This window comes from Enhydra lutris, unplaced genomic scaffold (genome assembly GCF_002288905.1).
Source record: "Enhydra lutris kenyoni isolate GAN:26980312 unplaced genomic scaffold, ASM228890v2 scaffoldscaffold9, whole genome shotgun sequence".
Taxonomy (NCBI): Eukaryota; Metazoa; Chordata; class Mammalia; order Carnivora; family Mustelidae; genus Enhydra; species Enhydra lutris.
The window spans coordinates 50,795,975-50,819,120 of record NW_019154093.1 but is presented as its reverse complement, the minus strand read 5'-3'; the positions used below and the strand labels follow the sequence as shown (position 1 = coordinate 50,819,120).

General features: G+C 31.7%; 1 protein-coding gene across 2 annotated transcripts in view; it reads right to left on the bottom strand.

Annotated features, from left to right (window-relative positions):
* Window positions 1-23,146, bottom strand: part of LOC111143399 (protein kinase cAMP-activated catalytic subunit beta) — a 127,361-nt gene that overhangs the window by 27,363 nt on the left and 76,852 nt on the right. For both annotated transcript variants that reach the window (XM_022497108.1, XM_022497107.1), the window contains exons 2-3: window positions 7,063-7,124; window positions 4,797-4,925 (exon numbers count right to left, since the gene is read on the bottom strand). In XM_022497108.1, coding sequence (XP_022352816.1) covers window positions 4,797-4,925; window positions 7,063-7,124 — 191 coding nt within the window. The remainder of the gene's footprint in view (window positions 1-4,796; window positions 4,926-7,062; window positions 7,125-23,146) is intronic.

Sequence of the window (23,146 nt, the reverse complement as noted above, 5' to 3'; positions counted from 1 at the left end):
TTTCACTTAGTAATGGCTTGATAGTTCATTTCTTTTGAGTCATGAATAATACTTCATTGTCTAGATGTAACATATACTTATCTCTGTATATTTTGATATAGTTGGCTTCTAGTTAGGCATTGATAATATGAAATAAGTAATATGAAATAAGTAATAAAAACTGTAATAGACAGGCTTTCTGCATTATATCTCTAAGCCAACTATGCATATGTAGGGCATAACAATTAAAAATAGAAATAAATGATACATGATATATATATGATAAATGAACTGGCAAAGCATAAATGCCCAGTTAATTTTTAAGTTAATTTAAAAAGTTAACTAATTAAAATCTAATTTACTTTTAAGTTTGCATATTACTACATAAAAGGCATAATAATGCAACTGAGCTAAAGACAAGGAAGTGTCTGCCTTAATGCTGCATAAAATCTACTTAGAACTAGAGGCTATTATGCTAAGCAAAATGTCAGTTAGAGAAAGACAATTATCATGTGATCTCACTGATATGCAGAATTAAAGAAACAAGGCAGAGAATCACAGGAGAAGAGAGGAAAAAATCAAACAAGATGAAACCAGAGAGGGAGACAAACCATAAGAGACTCTTAATCTCAGGAAACAAACTGAGGTTTTCTCAGTGAAGGACGGTGGGGGGGATAGGGTGGCTGGGTGATGAACATTGGGAAGGGTATGTGCTATGATGAGTGCTGTGAATTGTGTAAGACTGATGAATCACAGACCTGTATTCCTGAAACAAATAATACGTTATATGTTAATTTAAAAAATCTATTTGGAAGTATGGCATATGAATATGTGAATATTAATATGCAAATAGTTGCCAATTATAATGTTGTAAGTGTTCAGACAAGAAAGTGTTTATGTTAGGCCCAATACATAATCTAATTCCAGATTCTTCTTCTATAAAACATTGATAATAATACCTACTTTAAAGCTGACTGTGTTGCATAATGCATATAAAGTGATTAACACAGTGCTGAGCACAAAGTAAAAGCTCAAAAAAATATGAACTGTTATTAAAATCTATTAAAAAGGGTGAGGGTTCATCTGAGCCTTACAGATGAATAGATAACACAGATTAGGAAAAGACAGAGGAGATAGTGTGGTCAGGGTTAATATCCAGAACCATTACCTGAAGGGGGTAATACACAAAGATAAGTCTGAATGCTAGTTTCATCTGACAAAAGCTTAGGACAATGTTTCTCAAGATTTGGTAAGAAAATACCCTTAAATGGCAGAGAAAAAAATAACAAGTAACCCTGGGGGTTTAGTCCATGCTTTATTTTCAACATGCATATAAAATTTATATTTACTTTTTAATATTTCTGTTGGTTTAAATATGTATATTTAAAAGCATTTATAAATGATTACTTATTGGCTAATTTTCTTTTAGTCAAATACTTGAGGAGTTTTTTGATAAGGAAGATGGGCTTTATATCATCACATACTCCCGCAGCCCACCCAGCATGGCACGTATACTCCTGGGGAGTCAAGTTTCAATCAGAGAAGTAGAGAATAGAGGACATGCAGGGGAACAGTGTGAAATAAGACTATGGTAGAGTATGGAAGAAAGTTATGAAGAATTTGGAAGTAGGATGCAGAGTTCTGCTTATATTGAATTAATATTAGGAAGCTTTTTGAGCGAGTAAATAAAATTACATGATATGGTAAGAAAAACTTTTTTGGCAGTGAGGAAGGTGAATTAATAGAAGGTGCAAAGTCTGGGGTTGTGGAAATTAAGATGTTATTGTGAAAACCCAGTTAACATTAATGAGGGACCAACCAAACTAGGTGGTGGTAGAAAGGATCTTAGGAATAACAAATACATTTCAAAGGAAAAATTAAGAAGCATAGGCACAGTCTACGGTCATATCACAGTGAACGCTCCCGATCTCGTCTGATCTCGGAGGCTAAGCAGGGTCGGGCCTGGTTAGTACTTGGATGGGAGAAGCATAGGCACAGAAATCAGACCAACCTAGCCAAATTCTTGGTTTATCTTACTAGCCTTTTTGATATTGGAAAAACTACTTGAATAGAAAGGTCACTGGCATAAAAGGGAGATTAATGTCATGCAAAGTTGTGAAGATTCACTGATACAGTAAATATGAAGTTCCTAGCAATGCTTGACAATCGTATGGAATGAAGAATTGCAATTTCCTTAATTTCTGTACTGATATTTTCCTCTTAACCCATATATCCTCAGATAGGAGAAGCCAAAATTGAAAGGCTTGTAACTTCATTAACAGAAAAGAAGGTGATCATGGAGTGTTATTTTATTACTTATCTTTATCAAATTCAAATAAACAAACTTGAAAAATTTCAGAATATAAAGTCTTTGTCCTAATTATGAATGGATTCAGAACACTAACATAGCAGAAATGACTTAGGGTGGCAAATACTCTCTTTTCATGATTTATCTAAGGGGTAACCTTCTTAGTAAAGTACTTAACAAGTCACCGCCTTGTTAAGAAAAAAAAAAAAAAAAAGGAATTAAAAACTTCTTCCCTAAATACTTTAAATGTAAAAATGGCATATTATGTAACCCCTTTAATGTTTATGACTAAAGCATAGTCTATTAATTCCTTAAGAAAGATAGCAAAATATTAGGGCCTATCCAGATAATAACACTTTAATAACAGATTTAATAAAGAATATTTCATTTAAATCAAAATTTTGAAGCATTTTGTGTGTTACCAGCACAAGCGTACAAGTCAGTTACTCTCTCTGAGACCCAATGACCTCATCTAGAAAATTAGAGCAAGGACTAGTCAGTCTCTAAGAGCTGTGTGCTCAGATTGTACAAATTAGGGGTATAGGGCTCAAAGATGAATCGAAGCTTGGACAGAGTCCAGAGGGAAAGGGTATAAAACATGAAAACAAGACGAGGGGACAGTCCAGAGATTGAGATTAGCAATCTTTAAAGAGTAGACAGGAAAAAAATAACAGGAAAATGCCTCTAAAGAAGAAGAGCCCAGAGGGGTGAGCATAATTAGAAGAACAAAGGGTGACAGATGTCCAGGGACAAGACGGTTTCAAGGGAGTGGTCAGCACAGTCATAGGTTCTATAATGTCATATAAGATGAGTAGAAAGAGCCCACTGGTTTTATTGATTAGGACACTGGATTGGTGACCCTTGCAGAGCCATTTCAGTGGAGTAACAAGAGGAAGGAGATAAACAAGGAGACAGTTAAATTATCATGGGTTAAAGACTTAAGAGGAAGTGACTTAGTGGATAGAGTGATTAAACTATTTTTTCAGGAAGCATGGTTAAAAAGGTTATATGAAAAAGGGTAGGAGACAAAGATACACAACTAAATGTGTGTATGGGTGTATTTAATTTTAGAAAGATGTAAGTCATTACTCTTTTTCATGTTGGAGGTTAAATTTGTTTTTTGTTTTAAAGCACTTTTTGGACTGAACTTCAGACCAGTCTAATGCTGTGCTGTCCAACATGATAGCCACACTAACATATGGTTATTTAACACTTGAATTGTGGCTAACCTAGATGGAGATGTACTGTAAGTGTAATATATACATCAGGTATTGAAGACTCAGTATGAAGAAAGTAAAATGTCTCCATTTCTATGTTAATTACATGTTGTAATGACAATATTTTAGATACACTGAGCTAAATAAAATCTATTAAGATTGATTTCAACTATTTCTTTTTACTTTTTAAATGTGGCTGCTAAAAAATTTAAAATTACTTAAGTGGCTCACATTCTATTTCTATTGGATAGCATCAGTCTAGCCTCTATCTGTATCCCTAACTACTAGCTCAGTACTGTTTATTCCACATCCAGCTCAGTACTGTTTACCCCACATTTTTCTATATTCCAGTAAGCCAAAATGTCATTCTTGGGAACATAATACCTGTAAGATAATATTCAAGATTTACCATTTTCTTTCACATTCCCTTACTTGTATGTGATTACCAGGAAAACGGAAGTTTAACAATTAAAGCATAAACAATTCAGACATTCAGATTCATCAGATATACCAGTATGCAATAAAAACTTAAAAACTGGTTTTTCAAAATGATTTAATCTTTTTATTGAGATATAATTGACATCTAACATTATATTAGTTTCAGGTATATAACAATCATTTGATATTTTTTATAGTATTAGTATTCCAACTTTTTCTCTGGTTTAACTGACATTTTTTTTTTTTTTTTAAGATTTTATTTATTTGACAGAGAGAGAGATCACAAGTAGAGAGAGAGAGAGAGAGTGGAGGAGGCAGGCTCCCTGCCTAGCAGAGAGCCTGATGTGGGACTTGATCCCAGAACCCTGAGATCAGGACCTGAGCTGAAGGCAGAGGCTTAACCCACTGAGCCACCCAGGCAGCCCCTTAACTGACATTTTAAACTCAGCAAACTCAATCACGTTAAACAAAGGCCTTCCACTGTCAATCAAAACAAGTCATAAAATAAAATCACCAAGTTTCTGTTACCTCAATCTAAAGATCCAGTACAATTGATCTCTGCATTTTCCACAAGGCAGAATGTAGTAGAGATGCCTGTTCTTTACATGTTGAATTCAATATTTTGTTAGTAAACATACACAAACTTATTCAAATAACATTACTGAAATAATAATGTATCCCCGTATACTTATTAACTGTGTATCAGATAGTCACAATAAATAAGAATGAAATTAAATGCAACAATAAAATTATCTGCAGGTATCAATGGAAAGTCATTATATTGCATCTGTTTAATAATCTAGCTGATAAAACTGAAGTTTATCCTTTAGGTAAATAAAGACAAATACACTCACCTTCTGCTTATCTAAGATCTTCATGGCATAATACTGTTCAGTGGCTTTATGTTTTACCAACATGACTCTTCCAAATGAACCCGTTCCAAGGGTTTTTTTCCTTTCAAAATCTTCCAGCCCAGCATTATTCTACATATATATGAAAAATAAAATAAAGTTTAAAATTAGAAATTCTCATAAGACAATGGTAGCTATAATAGATTTAGTTATAGTCAGAAGAGATTATTTAAAATTATCCATTTAAAAATAATACAAAAAGACTACTGAGATTCCAGGCTATTGGTTCTATTTTTCCCTTTGAATAAGAAGAAATGAACTAATATTTGAAAAGAGAATTATATTGCAAAACAAAGCATAACAGTAATGGGAGAAAATAAGAGCCTAAGCTGAAATATTAAAGGTCATAATGAATTCCAATGTGAATTCCTAGTATTAGACTTTTAGTAAATAAATTCCGTATTTTAATAATCTCATACTGACCAGCAGTATATTGACACAATCATGGAAGTCATAGTCTCACTGTACTCACAAATAATCCTAATGAATAAATAAACTGAGGGTCAGAGTCCTTTCACTAGAGTTACCTCTGAAGAAAACACTGTCTTACTTCATTTCTATCTTTATACAAGCTTATAGGACTGGGAAATAACAGCATGAAAGATCCTAATGGCTCTTTCTCTGATGTTATAATAACCTGCTATTACCTAAAACAGTAATAATAAGGAAGAAGAGTTCCTCATTCCCACAAAGATACTGAAAGTCAGAGTCTCAGAACAATAATCAGTCTCTTTTTCTCCCTCAACAGATGCTTTGTTATGAGCAAACATCTTTGTTTGGCTTTGGCTATAGCATAGAAGCAAAGAATTGGAGGCATCAATCTATTGAATTTGTTGCTGCCACAACAAAATGAAAATTACTGGGAAGAAATTATGTGCTAAATAGCCATAAGTAGTAATTGCTGACCCATTTGTTTAATAGGTTTTCATTACAAAGATCTTCATGAAAATCTTGGAAAAAAGTATTTGTGAGTGTCAGTCTGTATAGTGTTTAGCTTGAGAAAAATACGAGGTAATGTGATTCTTGTAGAGTAAGAAATCTGGAGAGTTACTGCAGTTCACTGTCATTGGATTTAATCTCTATTACAAATCAAAGCTTGCCATTGGAGACATAGCATAGCTTCTTGCTGAATCATTACAGAGAGAGCAAGCAGCTCTAAGTTATAAAACTTGTTTCAATAAATTTAATTTCAAATTTCTAAGGATTTTAAATTGCTATGAGATTCTATATCAAGATAGAAAGAAAAAGCTCTTAGAATTCTGATTGAATTATTTAATTTTATGGATTAATGCTTAATTTTTTGGTCTTAACAACACCAACTGAAATGTTTAATATAGTTCCCAAGTAAATAATGGGAGAGGATTTAGGTAATAGACAACAAACAGAACATCTCTTTTTTGCTAGTTACTGCTTTTCATACAAATGTGCCATCCTCCTCACCTTCCTCAGTGTTTGATGTTAGATAATGTCTAACTTCTCACGACTGCTAGAGTAACTATGTTTTAAAGTACAGTTCGTGCTTTTAATCTTAGTATCTTTATAAAAAATGGCGATATAATGTCATCTTCAAAAAATATTTAGAGTTAAATATCTTTTAGTGAAAAAGATACTTGAAATAAAAATTTTTGTGGTAGGAAAGTTGATGTTCAAAATTGAATTTGGTATTAAAGTTCATTAATTATTTTTAACTTTAAAAATAGATTTTTTACAAACATAAATGGCTCTTTTTATACATGGTTTTTAGGTCTCAGTTACAATTTAAAGTACTTAAGTTATGTAGAATTTACCCCATCCAATGTTTATGAAAAAGGATCCCTGTGTACTTGGTATGTTGCCAATAGCTAAGTATTTGTGATTAAGAATTTGAAACTGCACAATAGTATCAAAGGCGCAAATCAAAATTACTATACATTAAAAATATCGAGAGTTTGTAGCAACTTATAATTAGTATCAAAATTTATGTAATCACATATTGTAATGGAAATTAGGTTCTTCTCCAATTTAGGTCTAGATAAAATTATTAGTTAGGAAATCAAAACATAATGTTATAATATTATGGTAAAATTCCTATGTTGAGCTTACTTTTTAAAATGCGACTTGAATATTTAATGCTATTTTACAGTTTCTTAAATAGTAAATTACCTGGGCAAGAATCATGATTTTATATAACAGGACTTTTAAATAGTAGAAAATTTTAAATATTCCTTACCGGAGCAGGATTTTCCCATTTTTTAAGAAAGTCTTCTTTGGCTTTGGCTAGAAACTCTTTCACTGAAAATATAATTAAAACAAACAAACAAAAACAAATTTTGTCTTGTAAGAATATTTATATTACATATAAATACATTTTAAAAACATAGACTTATGTCAACAATTGTTACCATGAAATGTGTATTCATAACCATGATAAACTAGAGGACCATTTACTTCCTCTAAACAAGAAGCAAATATTTTCTTAAATTTCTAAGAAGCTCTAATACTATTCTATATGGAGATCACTTTCATAATTTCAAATCTAATAATAAAAATGCCATTCCTGAAAACATATCTGAAAGTAATGTAAAACAGTCAGAAATCAATCTAGGAGAAAATATTCATTGTAAATAAGCCAGCAGTGGTATTAGCAAAGCTGTTAAATATAAGAACTGAAGACATCTGGAGAATGTGAACTTGTTGATTTGTGGAATTTCAAATAAAACTGACTTCAATAAAAGGCTGTTTTCAGGTATAAGGATTTATGTTACTAGATTTGTGTTTTCTTTACTGATGGTAGAGAGAAAAGGAAAAATACAGGCTACACATAAAGGATACCCACAAAGACTTAAAAACAAAAAAGAACAAAAACACCAAAACAAAACACCCAAACAGCTTTAAAAATCTCATATTCTAAATTTGAAGCAAAATTAAAATGTACACTAAAGTAAAGCATTCAAAACCAGATATTTATCTGTGATCAATAATAGCTACATTTTGAAACTGTGGTTTGAAGTTTTAAGATTTGTTAAATAACAAATCATTTAAAAGGTTTCCTCTTTTTCATTTTCTTTCCACAAAGTTTCCATAATGACTTCTGTTTACAGAATGACTTCAGGAGTTTAAAAAGAAATAGGAAAAAGATTCCAGAGATAAGACAGCATTAAAAAAATGTATACTTGTTCCTATAGTCAAGTATGAGAGCAAAACCTGGCAATTCAAGAAGTATTTATTTCAGTATTTCTTTTTGTTTGGAAGTTCCTGATATTTCTCTGATATCTAAATCTATAAATAAAGAAGACAACAGAATTTAAATAATGCTGAAATAGTAAAAAGCTAGGCAAAATGAACTTAAGAGTGGGACACTGTCATTTATTTCAGAAATACGAAGAGTGATGGTGATGATGAAGAAAAGACCAAACTAATAGTGGAAATGAGGGGTCACAAATTCTTTGATAAGATCATCTAATGATGTAGTGGTATTTAAGTGAGGAGTTTTAAGATATACATTATTATTTCCTCTTTTACCTGTGTAAATTACCTTTGCCAAAACACTGCTGCTAACCAAAAAAGGCTGTTGGCATTCCAAATGTTTTAAGATTTCAAAATGGTGATGATAAGCACCACGAGCAGACATTAGTTTTTTAAGTAGCATTAGAGTGTTCGTTTCTGAAGACATTATTTTACTACTTCATATAAACTGTCACTTGTATTTTGCTGTAAAATACTCTCAAAATACCTATTTTAGAAAATTTGAGAAAAACAATTTTTAAAATTAGAATCTTTCCTTTGTATGAAAATCTCAACTACCAAAACAATGAATTAAATAACTGCACCTAATTATGAAAATATGATCTAATTCTTCCTGGGGGTGGATTTGGGGGTGGAAAAGTCTTACATTTTGAATTTAGGATGGTTCAAGTTACCCTACTCCTGAAAGTTAATGTATTAGTTACAACTGGGGATGAGTGGTTTTAGAAGATTATATTTTATTTTATTTTATTTATTCCTCTCATGGTGCTGACATATTTGCAATGTCCCTGACTTAGAGATGACAGCTAAAATAAATTAAAAACGAAATTTCCTGCTGAATGCTACTGTGGCTTTTAAGAAACAACAACTTGTGATTCTTAAAATATACAACTGATTTCTTTTGAAAAATATTTTTGGTTATCTTCTATTTATAGAACTTACACATCAAGTTGTGGTATAAACTCTCCAGATGCCTGCATGAGTGTAGATAATTTGGAGACAAGGAAGGGAATCAGGGAAAGGAAAAAAAAATATTCCTAACATCCTGTTTTAGCTTCTCCTGTCACTTCCTGCTAAGTGGTTCTGGAGTTAAGAAAAAAGTAACTGGTCAAAGGAAGGACTGGCAGTATTTGCCAAAGATGGTAACTGAAAGAAAATTTCCTTCTCCCTGCTTGGTGTATGAGCTAGAGGAAAAATTTCAGATACTACTTAATTTCATTCACTAGTAGGATATTCAGGAAATTCTCTGTACTCATCAATATTCCAAGTTCACTGCTAAGTAACATTACAGAAAGTAACAATTCTCAAAAAGGTCTTACATGAAAATTATCAGAAATGGATTGGAATCAAAGATACTAAATTTTGTGAATTATTTCAACAAATTAAGAGATTCCCTTTTATAAAGTAAGGATAAGTATTAATTATAATGTCATTATATAGTTCCATGAAGCAAACTCTATTCCTACAACATTTTTTGTCACATAACTATATACAAACATAAAATCTCTAGTTCATATGTGCACTATTTAGATACAAAGATGAACACAGCTAACTCTGTAAAAATGTAAGTTAACCTAAATATAATCTTACAAATATAAACACCAGAAATAAAATATTTCACAATATGTTGGTTATGAATAATGAACAATAAGCAATCTAGAACCATATGTATTTGGTTTGGTTTTTACTATTTTTAGACAATGTTGAATTTCACTTTCTAAATGTTTTTCTCTAGTTGTTTAAAAATTTTATATCCACTGACATAAGGTATTGGCAGCTAATTAATAAAATTAGCAGTAGGAGAGTTAGCCAAATTCAAATACTGCAGCACATTCAACCCAGAGTTCCCTCTAAGGCATATACTTGAAGTTCTCAAAATTTTTGCTCTTCTTGTTATATTCTAATAGGTATGCTTTATCTATATTTAACCATTTAAACCACTGTGATGTCCTGAAACAGCCACAAGTTTGGGAGGTTGGGATATCTGAGTTAGAATATTGGCTCTAATACTTCTTAGCTACATGATTATGGGTAACTAAGTACCTAATGGTGATTAGTAACTTTCTTTAGGAAAAGATCTCAATGAAGAATTTTTCTGCAAATATATTTTGTTCTATACTGGTCAATAATGTACTACAAAAAATGAAAAGGACTACCAAAAATTAAATCAATTTCTTCCTAGGAGTATACATTTCAATTATACATTTTTTCCAAATAAACTTATTTTCTTTTCCATCTGTATCATTTAAAGATCTCACACTGCATTCAAAAGACATGAGCATACCAAAGGAATCTATTCCTACAAAGGGGACTGAATGTTTACCCACACTCATGAGATAAAGAAGAAACAAAATGACAATTTTATGTGTTTCCACAAGCACATAAAAAATTTATTCTTTTCGCCTTCAAAATATTTTTGAATATATTTATACACAGGACACAGCTTAAAAATTGATTACAAAGTTCATTTTAAACATTAGGAAAATTCATTAAAAAGTCAAGTGTGGCGTATCTTTACTCCATGTTATGCAGATAATCCTACAATGAGTAAGAATGTTTCACTATAAATGTATTTATTAGGTACTTTTGGATTCTTTGGTAAATATAGTTACATTACTGCTTATTATAAAAAGAGCATGTTATTATACTATGCCACTATGCAATGCTAAAAAGAGGTTGTTGTTGACGGTTTGTAAGAAGAATTTAGAAATTCATTACTATACTGATTACAACTACTCTGATGTTACGTTCTTCGGTTTCTTTGTAATGAGATAAATGTCATTTCCCGTATTAACACATCTTACAGTAAAAACACAACTTTATTAAACTTTTAGTTAATATATGTCAGAAAAAATAAAGTGAAACAATCGGAAAATAGAACAAATCAGACTATAAACTTTCTAAGGTAAATACCCAATTAAAATATTAGCTGTTTTGTTCCAAATTTACAACAGTACATTTTCTTTAAAAAACCATCTATTAATGGTTATCTAATTTAAGTGGTGTGTATTAATCTGTCTTCTGCTACCCTGTACAACTCCCACTACTTCACAGTGTTATATTTGTTGTTTCTAAAATATCACATAAGAAACTGCAATATAAATCATTTCTATAAATCCAACTCAATATAAAACTAAACCACTTCCTCTATCAACTAAAATATTTTATTAACTCTATATATTTTACAAAAATATAACTTATGAGGAACATAACAACTTGCAAACAACCAGATAAAAAGTTTAAAGGTAACATTTGTTTTATTAAAAAGTAGTTGCCTACCAGATATTTCTGAAGAGGAGCAAGCTTGTATCCAAAAAAAATAAACAGTAATTAAATAACACTCACAAAATCAACGTATTAGCATGATGTCACCTATACACATTTTCTTAGAATATTATATACAGAAATAAAACATTATCATGGAAACTCAATTTTTTGACATATTCAAAGAGGGCTTTTTAAAATGAAATGGTAAAGCAATAAAAACAGTAATTTTTGTTTAGTGTCAAAATCAATACCATTCTAATTCTCTTTAAAACAACTAACAAACTTGTAGCAATAGTGCTAATAATGTTAAGTAGTGTATACTGAAATACACATCCTGTAACTATTACAATGCCATCACTGGACTTCTATTATTTATTCAAAACTTCACTGTAGGAACAACACTACTAATTATAACACTTTGTAACTCCCTTTTGAAAGACATTAGTGTCTTTCAGGCATTTACTTCCTTGGTGCTCATTTAGCAATCTCTCAACAACATTTATTGAGTACTGTTTAGTGGTGCCAGAAACTGAGCTAGAAGTGTATATGTGTGAAGGTGCCCAATCATGAGAGTAACTATTTGCTGTGGTGATGCTTTTCAATGTGTAGGAAGGAATGGAAGTAAACTAAGTTATTCACACCTGCTAGACTCATTTCTTCTGGGAAACAGGAAGCAAGATATTTGTTAAGGAAAAGGAGGCCAGATGGAGTAAGGAGCATTTAACGGTTAGGGTTTGAGGCCTGGGGGTTTAAACTTTGATGGCTGTCTATGTACGGAATAAGGAAGAGGGCTATTCCTCTAATATTTCCCATTAGGAAAAGAGAAAGGTATTATAAACAATGGTATGTTTCTTAATATGTTTTGTAGTAATAGTTTAAAATTTTTTCTTATTGAAGAGATTGTAATTTGTGGGCCTCCTGATCTCTCTGCAATTAAATTATTTTTATCTTTCTCCTTTACCTTAATGAAAACATTCATCTATTTAAGAGTTATTTTGTGTATATCAGAAAGGAAACTGAGGTTAATTACCTATGAAAATACCAAGTTCTATCAACAAATAACAGAACAGTACAATCCTTCCCAAAACCTCTGGAAAGTGTAAATCTAGTTGAGTGTAATAGTCTGTCTTCTGTCACCCCTATTTCAAACACCCACCTCTTTAGAGCTCTTCAATTGTTATTTCTAAGAATAACCCCCAAACACATACACTGTACTACAAATATTTTCAGTAAACTAAATATAAAACATCCTAATTGCCACAAGATACCTAATAAAAATCCAGTTTATAGCAACAAAGCAACAGAATTATTCTGTAAAAAAGAGTTTCCTACCAGATGCTTCTGATGATTTGCGAGCTTGGTCAAAAAGAATAAATAAGTTAAACAGATTAAATAACACATAAAATAACATACCCACAAGAAGTAACCCATTCGTATATGTTCACTAGTATATTTACACATAGGAAAAGAATCAAAACCACTTGGGCATACATATTCATAAGTGTTTTATCTAAGGATTACAACATATTTCTGGACATATATATATATATATTTTTTTAACAAACCAAGCCCTATTCTGGAAATCTCTTAATGAAATATATTCTATCCCTTAAATGTAAAGACCAGTTGTGTTCACTTTACTGAAGGGACACTTAATTTGCCTCACCATTTTCAAGCACGTTCACTCAGAGCAAGTTCACTGTAATTTTGAAAGTGATAGGGAATATAAAAAAACAATTTTAATTACTACAATTGTATTTGTGCACTTCAGTGGATGGAACCATGCCTCCTTTTGTTTACTAAGATATCATGTAGATATGCATAAAGTCACACATGAATGGGTATTTAGAAATTTAATAGGCAATGAAAATTATATTTCCTATTGCAATATCTATTTTACTATTCTTTCTCTTATTTTTTAATTGGTTAATTATCAAGTCTTGGTTACAAGTGAACAGTATAATTGACTAACTTGCACTAAATTGTTAACAAATAAAATTTTTTTGTGAAACATATACATTTAAATGATCAAATTATAGAAACATATTAATTTATTTAACTAGTATCTACATGGAGAAATGGATACACCATGAATCCACATGGTGTAATCATTCACAACTAATGACATTTACATGCTTTCTCTCCCAACTTGCACTTGATTTAGGGATGTTGTGGATTTTCTAGGCCATCCAAGTCACGTTTGATTGGAGATGTTCCTTGTAGGATTTTGTAATAAAAACTTTAAATTTACAACCATAAATGACCCAAGCAATCTTTGAAGTACTCTTTGAAATGTACTTGACTTTCTTAATTGTTCACTGAGACTTTTCCTTAGAGAAATATATCATCACAATCATATGTTAAAGATTTTCCACTCAGTTCTAAATTAAAATATTCTGTCTTGCTACCAGACAATATAGAGCTAGGAGTGGATCCCTAGATGATGGGGTATGCACATTTTCAACTTTACTAGATAGTAAGAACTGCCTCAATAAATGTTGTGCCAGTTTAGTTTGCCACCATATCTTTGATGATCCATATCCTTAAAAAAATGTGTTACTAACATAATGGGTATGAAATCCTATCTTATTGTTAAAGATAAGGTAAATATCTCTCAGTAAAATTTTATAATTTTTTTCCTTACAAGTCTTATTATATTTTTATTAGATATAGTCCTAGGTTCTTTAGGACTTGGGTTACTATTGTAAAAGGGAGAATTTTTAAAAGAATACCATTTGTTTCTTGCTGATGTATGGTTGATGTTTATATACTGATCTTACTGTATCTCTCTTATTAATTCTAAAATAGCATTGGTAGATTCTCTTGAATTCTCAATGCAGAGAATCACCTATCATCTGTGAATAATGACAATTTTGTTTCCTCCATTTTTTAATTGTCTTATTGTGCAGGTTATGACTAACATTTCAATACTTTACAGAAACAGACAATGAGCATCCTTTTCCTTTTCCTAACTTCAGAGAAAATGCTTCTAATTAATTTTCTTTTCCCATAATTTACTTGTAAAGCTATACTTGACTCAATAAATAAATTTAAAAGTTTCTCCTCTTTTTCAATTCTTTGAAAGATTTTGTAGAAGACTGAAATTTTTGTTCTTTGAATTCATCCTAGAACTTGATCTTAAAACTGCCCAGTCCTAATTTTGTTAAGTTTTGAATAAAGATTTTAATTATGATTAAAACTTAAATAGCTATAGTTCTCATCAGCTCTTTTAAAACTCTTTCTTATGAACTAACCTTTGGTTCTGATGGATTTTAATTTTTTATTTTATTGAGTTTTGCTCATGTCTTCATTATTTTGTTTGTTTGTTTTTGGATTAACCATGCTGTGCTTTCTCTAACTTATTTACTTGAACACTTACATCATCAATGTCTCCTTTCCAGATGTAAGCGTTTAAAACTTTGTTTCTAAATCCACGTTAGCTGCACCCCACAAATTTTCATACATAGCTCAATTTCAATTTTATATTATGAGTTTATTCTTGACCTGTGAGTTATCTGAATTTTTAAATCCCTTAATGTAATATTTGTGTGTTTGTTAATCTGTTTAATAAGTCCTTTTTACTGATTAAACGTAATTGCTTTGTGGTCAGAGATCATGGCCCATATATCAATTCTTTAAAATATTTTGAATATGTTTAGTTGTATAATCAGTTTTCTAAGTGTTCTATATATTTCTGTATATCCTCCAATTACTGGGTGAGCATTCTCTATAAACATCCAAACTTACAATTTTTCCTTCTAAATGGGTCAACTTTGTTTTCTATGTTTTGAGATTCTGTTAGAGATGCATAGTTTTTTTTTCTTACATTTCTTTTTTGTGCAATTATTAATTTTAAATGGTAGCCTGTGACAATTCTACTCTCTGACATTCTTGGAAGCGTGTAATCCTGTTGTATCTGCTGAATATTGTTTGTAGTAGAGTGTGTGTGTATCTATTTTGATTTTGGATTGTGAATTTAAAGTTCAGTTGAGCTTTATCTGTGAGAAACCTGCAGGGCTCCACTTGAGGATACAGTTTGTATTAGCTTCTGCCTGGCATCCAGTAGATGTTACGAGCCTGGGACTGTTACAATAATGTATTTTATTTTATTGGTGATTCTTAGACTACATAATTAATACAGATTAAAACACGAAATTTACTGGAGAAGCAGTTGATTACAAACTCTCAGCAGAGGAATCCCACACACATGCACACCTACTCCTCCCATGTTCCAGGAATCTAAGCCAAGAAATACAAACTTCCTTATTTTCTCCTTGTGTCAGTGGAGAGGCTTTATTTTCTAATCTATGCTTTCACTGAGGTTATAATCCTTTGAGGATCTTGGCTTTATGTAGGAGTCTAGGAAATTGGAAGATGTATGGATCAAATAAATTGTCTTCTGTCTCTGTGAGGCCATTTAAAATGAAAGCCCTCTGGTTAGCCAAGATAGAAAATCTCCTCAGGGTAGTCAAAGTACGCTCCCCCTTACAACTATGGTTTCCATTTACCACTTCACTTTTTGTACACTGAGGATTTCTATTATGTTCTTGTAAGTTCAGGTATTCACTTAAAGGGATGCTTGTTATATTTTATTTAGCATTTCTAGATGCTGTTGTATCATCATTAATTTTTGCTCCAGAAAGCTTTTAAAATGATCTAATCTAAAATGTTTGGATTTTTTTTCTTTATAAGACAAGCTTTGTGTTAAGTTGTAAGATGCAAAAATAGCTTGATTTTTGTATAATTTTTTGTCTTTGAAATTAAAAACTTCTATCAAGATATATTTAGGTATTGGTATTTGTATTAATCTTTGTCAAAACACAATGAGCTCATTGAATCTATAGATTCAGGGTTTTTTTCACCTACGAAGTTTCCCTGAATCATATTTTTTTATTATTGTTCCTATTTTATTGGTCATTATCTGTTCTGAAGGAATGCTATTTATTCAATTTGTAGTGTTTCCTACTCTAACATAATTTTTACCTCATAATTTTTTTTTTTTTTTTAACCTCATAATTTTTATCCTGTCCATTCCCCCTAGGTCCTGGTAGGTTTTATCAAGCTAGTTCTCCATATCATTAATGTACTTTCCTGCAGTGATTATTATGTTCTTTATTGCTTCTAATGCAGCTTTATGTTCTGTAAATTCCAGGTTCATTTTCTTATATCCATCTCTTATCATAATTTCTTTTCTATTCCTGCCTGTCAGACAGCTCTCTTCTCATTCTACTCTCTTGGTTTAAAAAAAAATTTTTTTAATCTTATCTTTCAAGTGAACACAGATTCATGTTCACTTGGAATTTTTAAGAATTCAACACAGATACTATTTATAATTTCTTATTTTTAAACTCTCCCCAACATATTTTCTAAATATAAGTTCATTCTTTTCCTCTCAAATTCTGTGATTTATCCTTTAATGGATGCATAATCTCATTCCTGGGGTCCATGTTGTTGCTTTTCTTTTTTATCCATTTATAAACAATGAGAAGACTTTCAAAACTTTACAAACGCCCCCAAATAAGGTGGATCATCTCACCTCCTATTTGCTGTGTTAGAATCAATTTCTCAAATCTTTTAGTTGGTACATATTTATATTATCACTTAAAAAATTCAGGGACTTTCAGAAATGGAAATGGAGGCAGTACCACAGGGTTTCTTGCTGGTGGTGATACCCACCACATCAAGGAAGAGCCCTGTTATATATGGAAGTAAAAAAGCCACCTTTTAAACTTGGAATAGCTTAACAAATTCTTGGGTGTCCCATAACTGTTTTAGAATGAAAGTAATCACCAGTGTTGGATCTTCTACTCATCTCCCCCAAAGCCTTTCTTATAAGCTTCATCCATCCCTCCAAGTTAGGTAGAACTATTGTTTATTAATTTTCCATAAAGGCAAGCTACTCAAAGTAAAACTGTTAGTTAGATGATGGTGTATGATCTTCAATCTGATACTGTATATTTTTGGTCAAGTACAGTTTCTTAATTCCAAAACTGAGAACTGATAAACTGTTTTTCCAGTTTTGTGTTCTTACATTTTTAATCTAGAAAATACAGACCTAGGAAGGGGAGCTTAAGTAAATGCTTGTGCTCAGCTCTATAACTTCCTGTCATTCATAGCAGGTTAAGCTGCTTCTTCAGAAGTTTGCCCTTCACTGCAGCTAGGCCAATAAGAATTCTCTTCTGGAATTTTGAAATAAGGGAGCTAATTTTGTTCTGATAAGCATATGAATCAAAAACTAAAACACAGGACTGATATTTTTCATTGATACTGTAAGAAAAGTACTCAAATATAGGTAATTTTGTTATTCATTTATTCTGTAAGAATTTATGAATTCATTACCACATTTGGTGCACTGGGATAGCTACTAGAAATGAGAGATTAACCAGCACTACCCTTGACTTAAGGAGTTCAAAGTTTGGAGATTGGAAACTTAAATGCCAGTATATAATTTCAGTATAATTTAAACAATTGGTATAGTTTATAAGTCTGTTTTGGGAGTACAGGGGAATCACTAACTCTATAGAGTCAATGATTAAGGCACTGAAAAGCGTTAACTGGTTTTCATAATTTTTATGACAGAAGATATAAATACGAAAAGGTAGCAAGGAATAATATGTAGTATAGTATGGCCAGGTCAGAATTTTATGAGAGAGATGCAGATAAATAAAAGCAGAAAGGTAGGTGATTGATCTTACATACTTTACTTTAAGGAATTTAACCTTTATCTTAGAGACAATAAGGAATAACTGAAAGTTTTCATGTTGGGTCACAAGATGGGCATACTGGCATTTTAAAAAATGGCAGCATGTTAACTGAATGATCTGGAGGGATATAAAACAGGAAGCTGAGAGGCTAGTGAAGCAATTACTAGAATAGGACTGAGAATATACAGAATGCCTAATCTTAAGCATTCCCAGTGTTAGTGTGACTAGAGAATATTGAGTGATTTCTGAGGCATTTCGATATAGAATCAATAAAAATTAATGACTGAGTGCCTGCCTCAAGTTAGGAATTACTATAAGGTTTCTGTTTTAAATTCCTATGGGCACTGGGCTCATTAACAGAAATCGGAATCAATGAAAAAGGAGTAGATTTGGGATGGAAAGAGGAAATTCACATTTGAGCTGAATCTTTAGGTAACAACTGAAGATATGGGTATGGATGAGATCATTTGGAAAAAATATAGCATTAAGAGAGGGCCAAAGATAGATTCTCAGAGAAACCTAACACTTAATAGGCAGGAAGGAGAAAAGAGTAGCTTTTTAACTAGAAAAATACCACATGCATATAAATACCACATATATAGCTATAAACTCAGATAAAAAGGACTAACATTTGTTTATTTTTATAAGTAAAATCACACTTCATTTGTGATTTCCCACATTTTGAAATGGTTAAGGCTTGTAACCACTCTGACAGGAGTAAAATTAGTTGAAATTGGACAATACTGAAAAAGTCAGAATGTCTACTTGTGATTAGTAAGATTCCTGAGGTAGAAAGGGCTATAAGGACAAGCCAATATGTTCAAGTATATCAAACATTATCTGAATAATCCATACATTCTTCAAAGAGAAATAAAGCAATAGAAAAGGAGCAAAAATTTTCTTCAGCTAAAATCAATACATCCAAATATAAAACCTCTAGAATACCACAGTGGTTACCTAAAAATTCTGTTTTAAACCAAACTTTCAAAGAAAAAACACTTACTGGTTAGAGCCAAAGAAATCTAATATTTTAAGTATGATAACCACATATATTCAATTTTAATATCCATAGAAATCCTAAGGAATGTTAACATGTTGATTTTGTAGTATTAGTCCAAATTTCAAATACTAGATCAGAAGGATCTATTAGCAGAAAAATAACAATTCTTAATATCTTGCAAATAAAAATGTCCTTTAATGTCTAGTATCATTTTATAAACAAATACCTAACAGTGCTGTAGAGACTTATGGAATATGGCAGCAGGATAAAAAAATATATATATATATTGGCAGTAATGAGGTGATCTCCAATTATGGAAGAAAAGGCACATTTATTTTGAATTCCATCATTATATAGCAAAAATCCAACTCTCTCAGGTTCTGAATTCCAATTCCAAATCTTTTAGGTGTAAATTATAGATTGTTACATGTTATTAAAAAAAAAATAACAGTTCTCCTAAACATGTATCTGATTCAAAGGTTAACTTATAAACATCCTCTTTTTTAGTTAAGCAAAAAGATGCAAATGAATTATGCTCTAAGCAAATATTTCTCACTCTAACAACAGGATATCTATTTTTAGCTGCAGGTTTGGCTTAAAGTGAACAGCTTTTACCCTATGATAAACTGCAGTATATACTGTAGAATGTTTTCTCAAAAAACATTTTTGGACATGTTTCAAAAAAAAAAGTCAATATAAAAACAAAAAAGGAAACTAATGATCACAAAAGTACTTATTCTAACAAATTATTTCCCCTCACAACAGTATATCTGAAAAATTTTAACAAAGCCTCCAAAACCAAAATGCACAATTTATTTCATCATTAAATCTTTATTTCTCAAGAACTGTAGTTAAAAGCAACCAATAAATCAACAAAATTCTAGCAGCATCTTATTTAAGATTAGTATTTTTTAAAGATTAATATTTGAAAAATATCAAAAATAAGCTAACAAAAATTAATATTAGAATGATAAACCAATAAATAGAAAGTTTAATTATCTTCAGGATCATCTACTAAAAAGAAATTCCTCTCTTATCATGGTGGGTCTTTAAAATACTCACTCATTTGTAACACAATAACAGCAGTATTTAATGAATGCAATAAATCAAACCATAAAGAAAATTAGAGACTGATTATTGGTATTGACTATTAATAGTGGTTTTACTTGTTCACAGTTCTCAATAGATTTTAAAAGCAAATTACTATAATGCCAAAATGCAAAAGCATCAACAGAAAATGTAATTCACTATAGCTCTGGCTTTACAATTTCCCCTTTAGAAAATATTTTTTCCTCTTATATTTAAATATTTTTAAAACATATAGCTGCAGAGGCTCAGAGAGCATACTTACCACTCATGATGAAAATCAACCTTTCCAAAACATATTGCTCAAAACAACAATCCAACAGCAAAGGGAGTTATGCTAATCTCTAGAGGTAGACGAACCGATGGTGTAAACACATACACTGGAACATGCAGCACACAGAAAATGAAAATAGCTTTCTTTTGTTTAAAAAAGAAAAGCCCCTAGAAGCAAAGCATAACTGCCCAGCATGAGATATCACTAGTAAACAACAGATTAATGCCAAAGATGTGTATAATGAGATTTAATTTCTTTCAAGCTGGTTATCGTAGCCTCCTTCATATACCACTAGAACAACTCAAAATGGCAGGGAGAAAACGTTCAAACCAGGATGTATAAGATGTTCTCAATTATATCAGCATGAGTTGTTACCACGGCAACATTAGACCAGAATTATCGGTTCACTTGTAACCAAGGAGTAGCTTTTCTAAAGCTTTAATCAAGCAAGACAAATAAAATACCTTTTTATTTTAGAGCCACATGATTTAAAAATTATCACGTTTCTTAAATTCAAGCATTTATCTACCCTTTTTACATCTTTCAAAGACATAAAAAAAATGCTGTTTTCTTCAAATACTCACACAATCCCATGTTGAACCTGGCAAGGAACAAACAGCAGAATGATTGCACCTAAACGTCTTTCAATTACACCAGCTCTTACTGCTAGCTGTGGACCTCACTGATATTAAAATACTGTGTGCTGTTGCTAGTGACTATTGGCGATGAATCTTATTGCCCAGATCGCTGATAGCTTTCATTTTTCATGAGCCAAAAAGCTATACTGCAGCACAAATGTTAACCATTTAAACATTCTGTATTATGGAAGAAACAAAAAACAATCCTATATGTACCTTCGTTTATAAAGCAGAATCATAAAATAATTTATTTATAAACTTCCATTAAATTCAGCATTACAAACAGTGTCAGATGCCACTTAGTGGTTTTGAAAAGAGAATAATATACAAAAAGTTACTGAAGACTACTGTTGAAATGTAAAATTCCTTACATCAAAAAAGATGATGATGACAGTTGTATATCAAGGTGGGCAGAGTGGATAACATGGGGAACAGACTATTCTGATTCTTAGAGACCTAAATTTTGTAACAAAATGGTACAAAGGATCTATAGAATAGTAGCTTATTAAGTTTGGAACTTCAGCAAGTGAACTTGCCATTTTGAAAACTGCCAGGTGAGATAGGACTTCTGGTGATGGAGGAATGAGTAAGTCAGGAAATCTTTTCTCTAAGAAACAAATATGAAGCTGAGCAAAGTTGTCAAAAACAACAACCTTGTGGTTCTGGAAATCTAGCAGTCACAAACAACAAATCGAGAAGCATGTATTCATGAAAAACTGCTAAACTTTGTATAAGAACAGTGGAAGTCTGTGGTGGTCTTGCTTAGTGCTGCTCCTGTTCCCCCAACAGCTCAGTCAGTGCAGTATTTCTATCAGGTAAGACTGGCCATGACAACTAGCAGCTTTGCTGCCAGAGAGGGCTGACGTGATATACAGAGGAGACAAGAAAAAAAAAATCATCCCACACATGATGTTCTCAATAAAAACGGCAAACCGTAGGAAATGAATAGGGAAAGTATCCAGCTTTGCTACTCTGAAGTTGTGGCCTTTAGTAGGGGTGAGCAGCAGACTGGTGGTCTAGCAAGAAATTTAACATGGAAAATGGAAATGAAAGAGTCAAAGAGGACCTAAATAAGCTCCTCACATATCCCTGGCTAACTAGGAAGCTATTCCCATAGGGGAGACCCAAGAGGGCCCTGCAGAAAGTTGAAGCTGGTACAGACATGAAATCTGCCTGAACACTTAATGTCCCCTTCAACACACAAACAGCTCCATCAGCACAGACTTGCTCAAAGTGTTTGAGCACAACCTCTGATCAGTCACTGAACAACAACTAAGTTACATAGACACAGGATAAACCCTAGCAGAGAAATCAGCAGCCAGACATCATAGGGGACAGACCATACATTAAGGCCAAAAAATTATTAAAAATAAATAAATAAAAACAAACAGGGAAGAAAAAATAATCAGAATCTAGAACTGCCACAAAAATATCATTTAAAAAAAAACAATTTTTTTAACAAAAATATTATATAATCCATAACGAAGAGGAAAGGCAGTCAATAGAAAATTTCTCTGAATAGGGTAAGATATAGGATTTAGCAGACAAAAAACTTTAAAACAGCTATTATAAATATATCAATGAATAAAAGGAAATGTTTAAAGAATTAAAGGAAAATGTAATGGCAATATAATAATAATAAGTTTCAATACAAAAAGAGAAATAATTTATAATATAAAAATTATAGACTTCAGGGGCACCTGGGTGGCTCAGTGGGTTAAGCCTCTGTCTTCGGCTCAGGTCATGATCTCAGGGTCCTGGGATTGAGCCCCACATCGGGCTCTCTGCTCTCCCTCTCTGCCTGCCTCTCTGCCTACTTGTGATTTCTCACTCTGTCAAATAAATAAAATAAAATCTTTAGAAAAAAATTATAGACTTCAAAAGTACAATAACCAAAATTTACAAACTGACTACATAGACCCAACAGAAGTTCTGAGGCCAAACACTGAATCAGTGAAGGTGAAGACAGATCAATGCAAATATCCAAACTGAAAAATACAGAGAATAAAAGATAGGAAAAAAATGAACAGAATCTCACAAATCAGTGGGATATCAAGGGTAGCAGCATACATGTATAGGAATCCTAGAAAGAGAGGTGA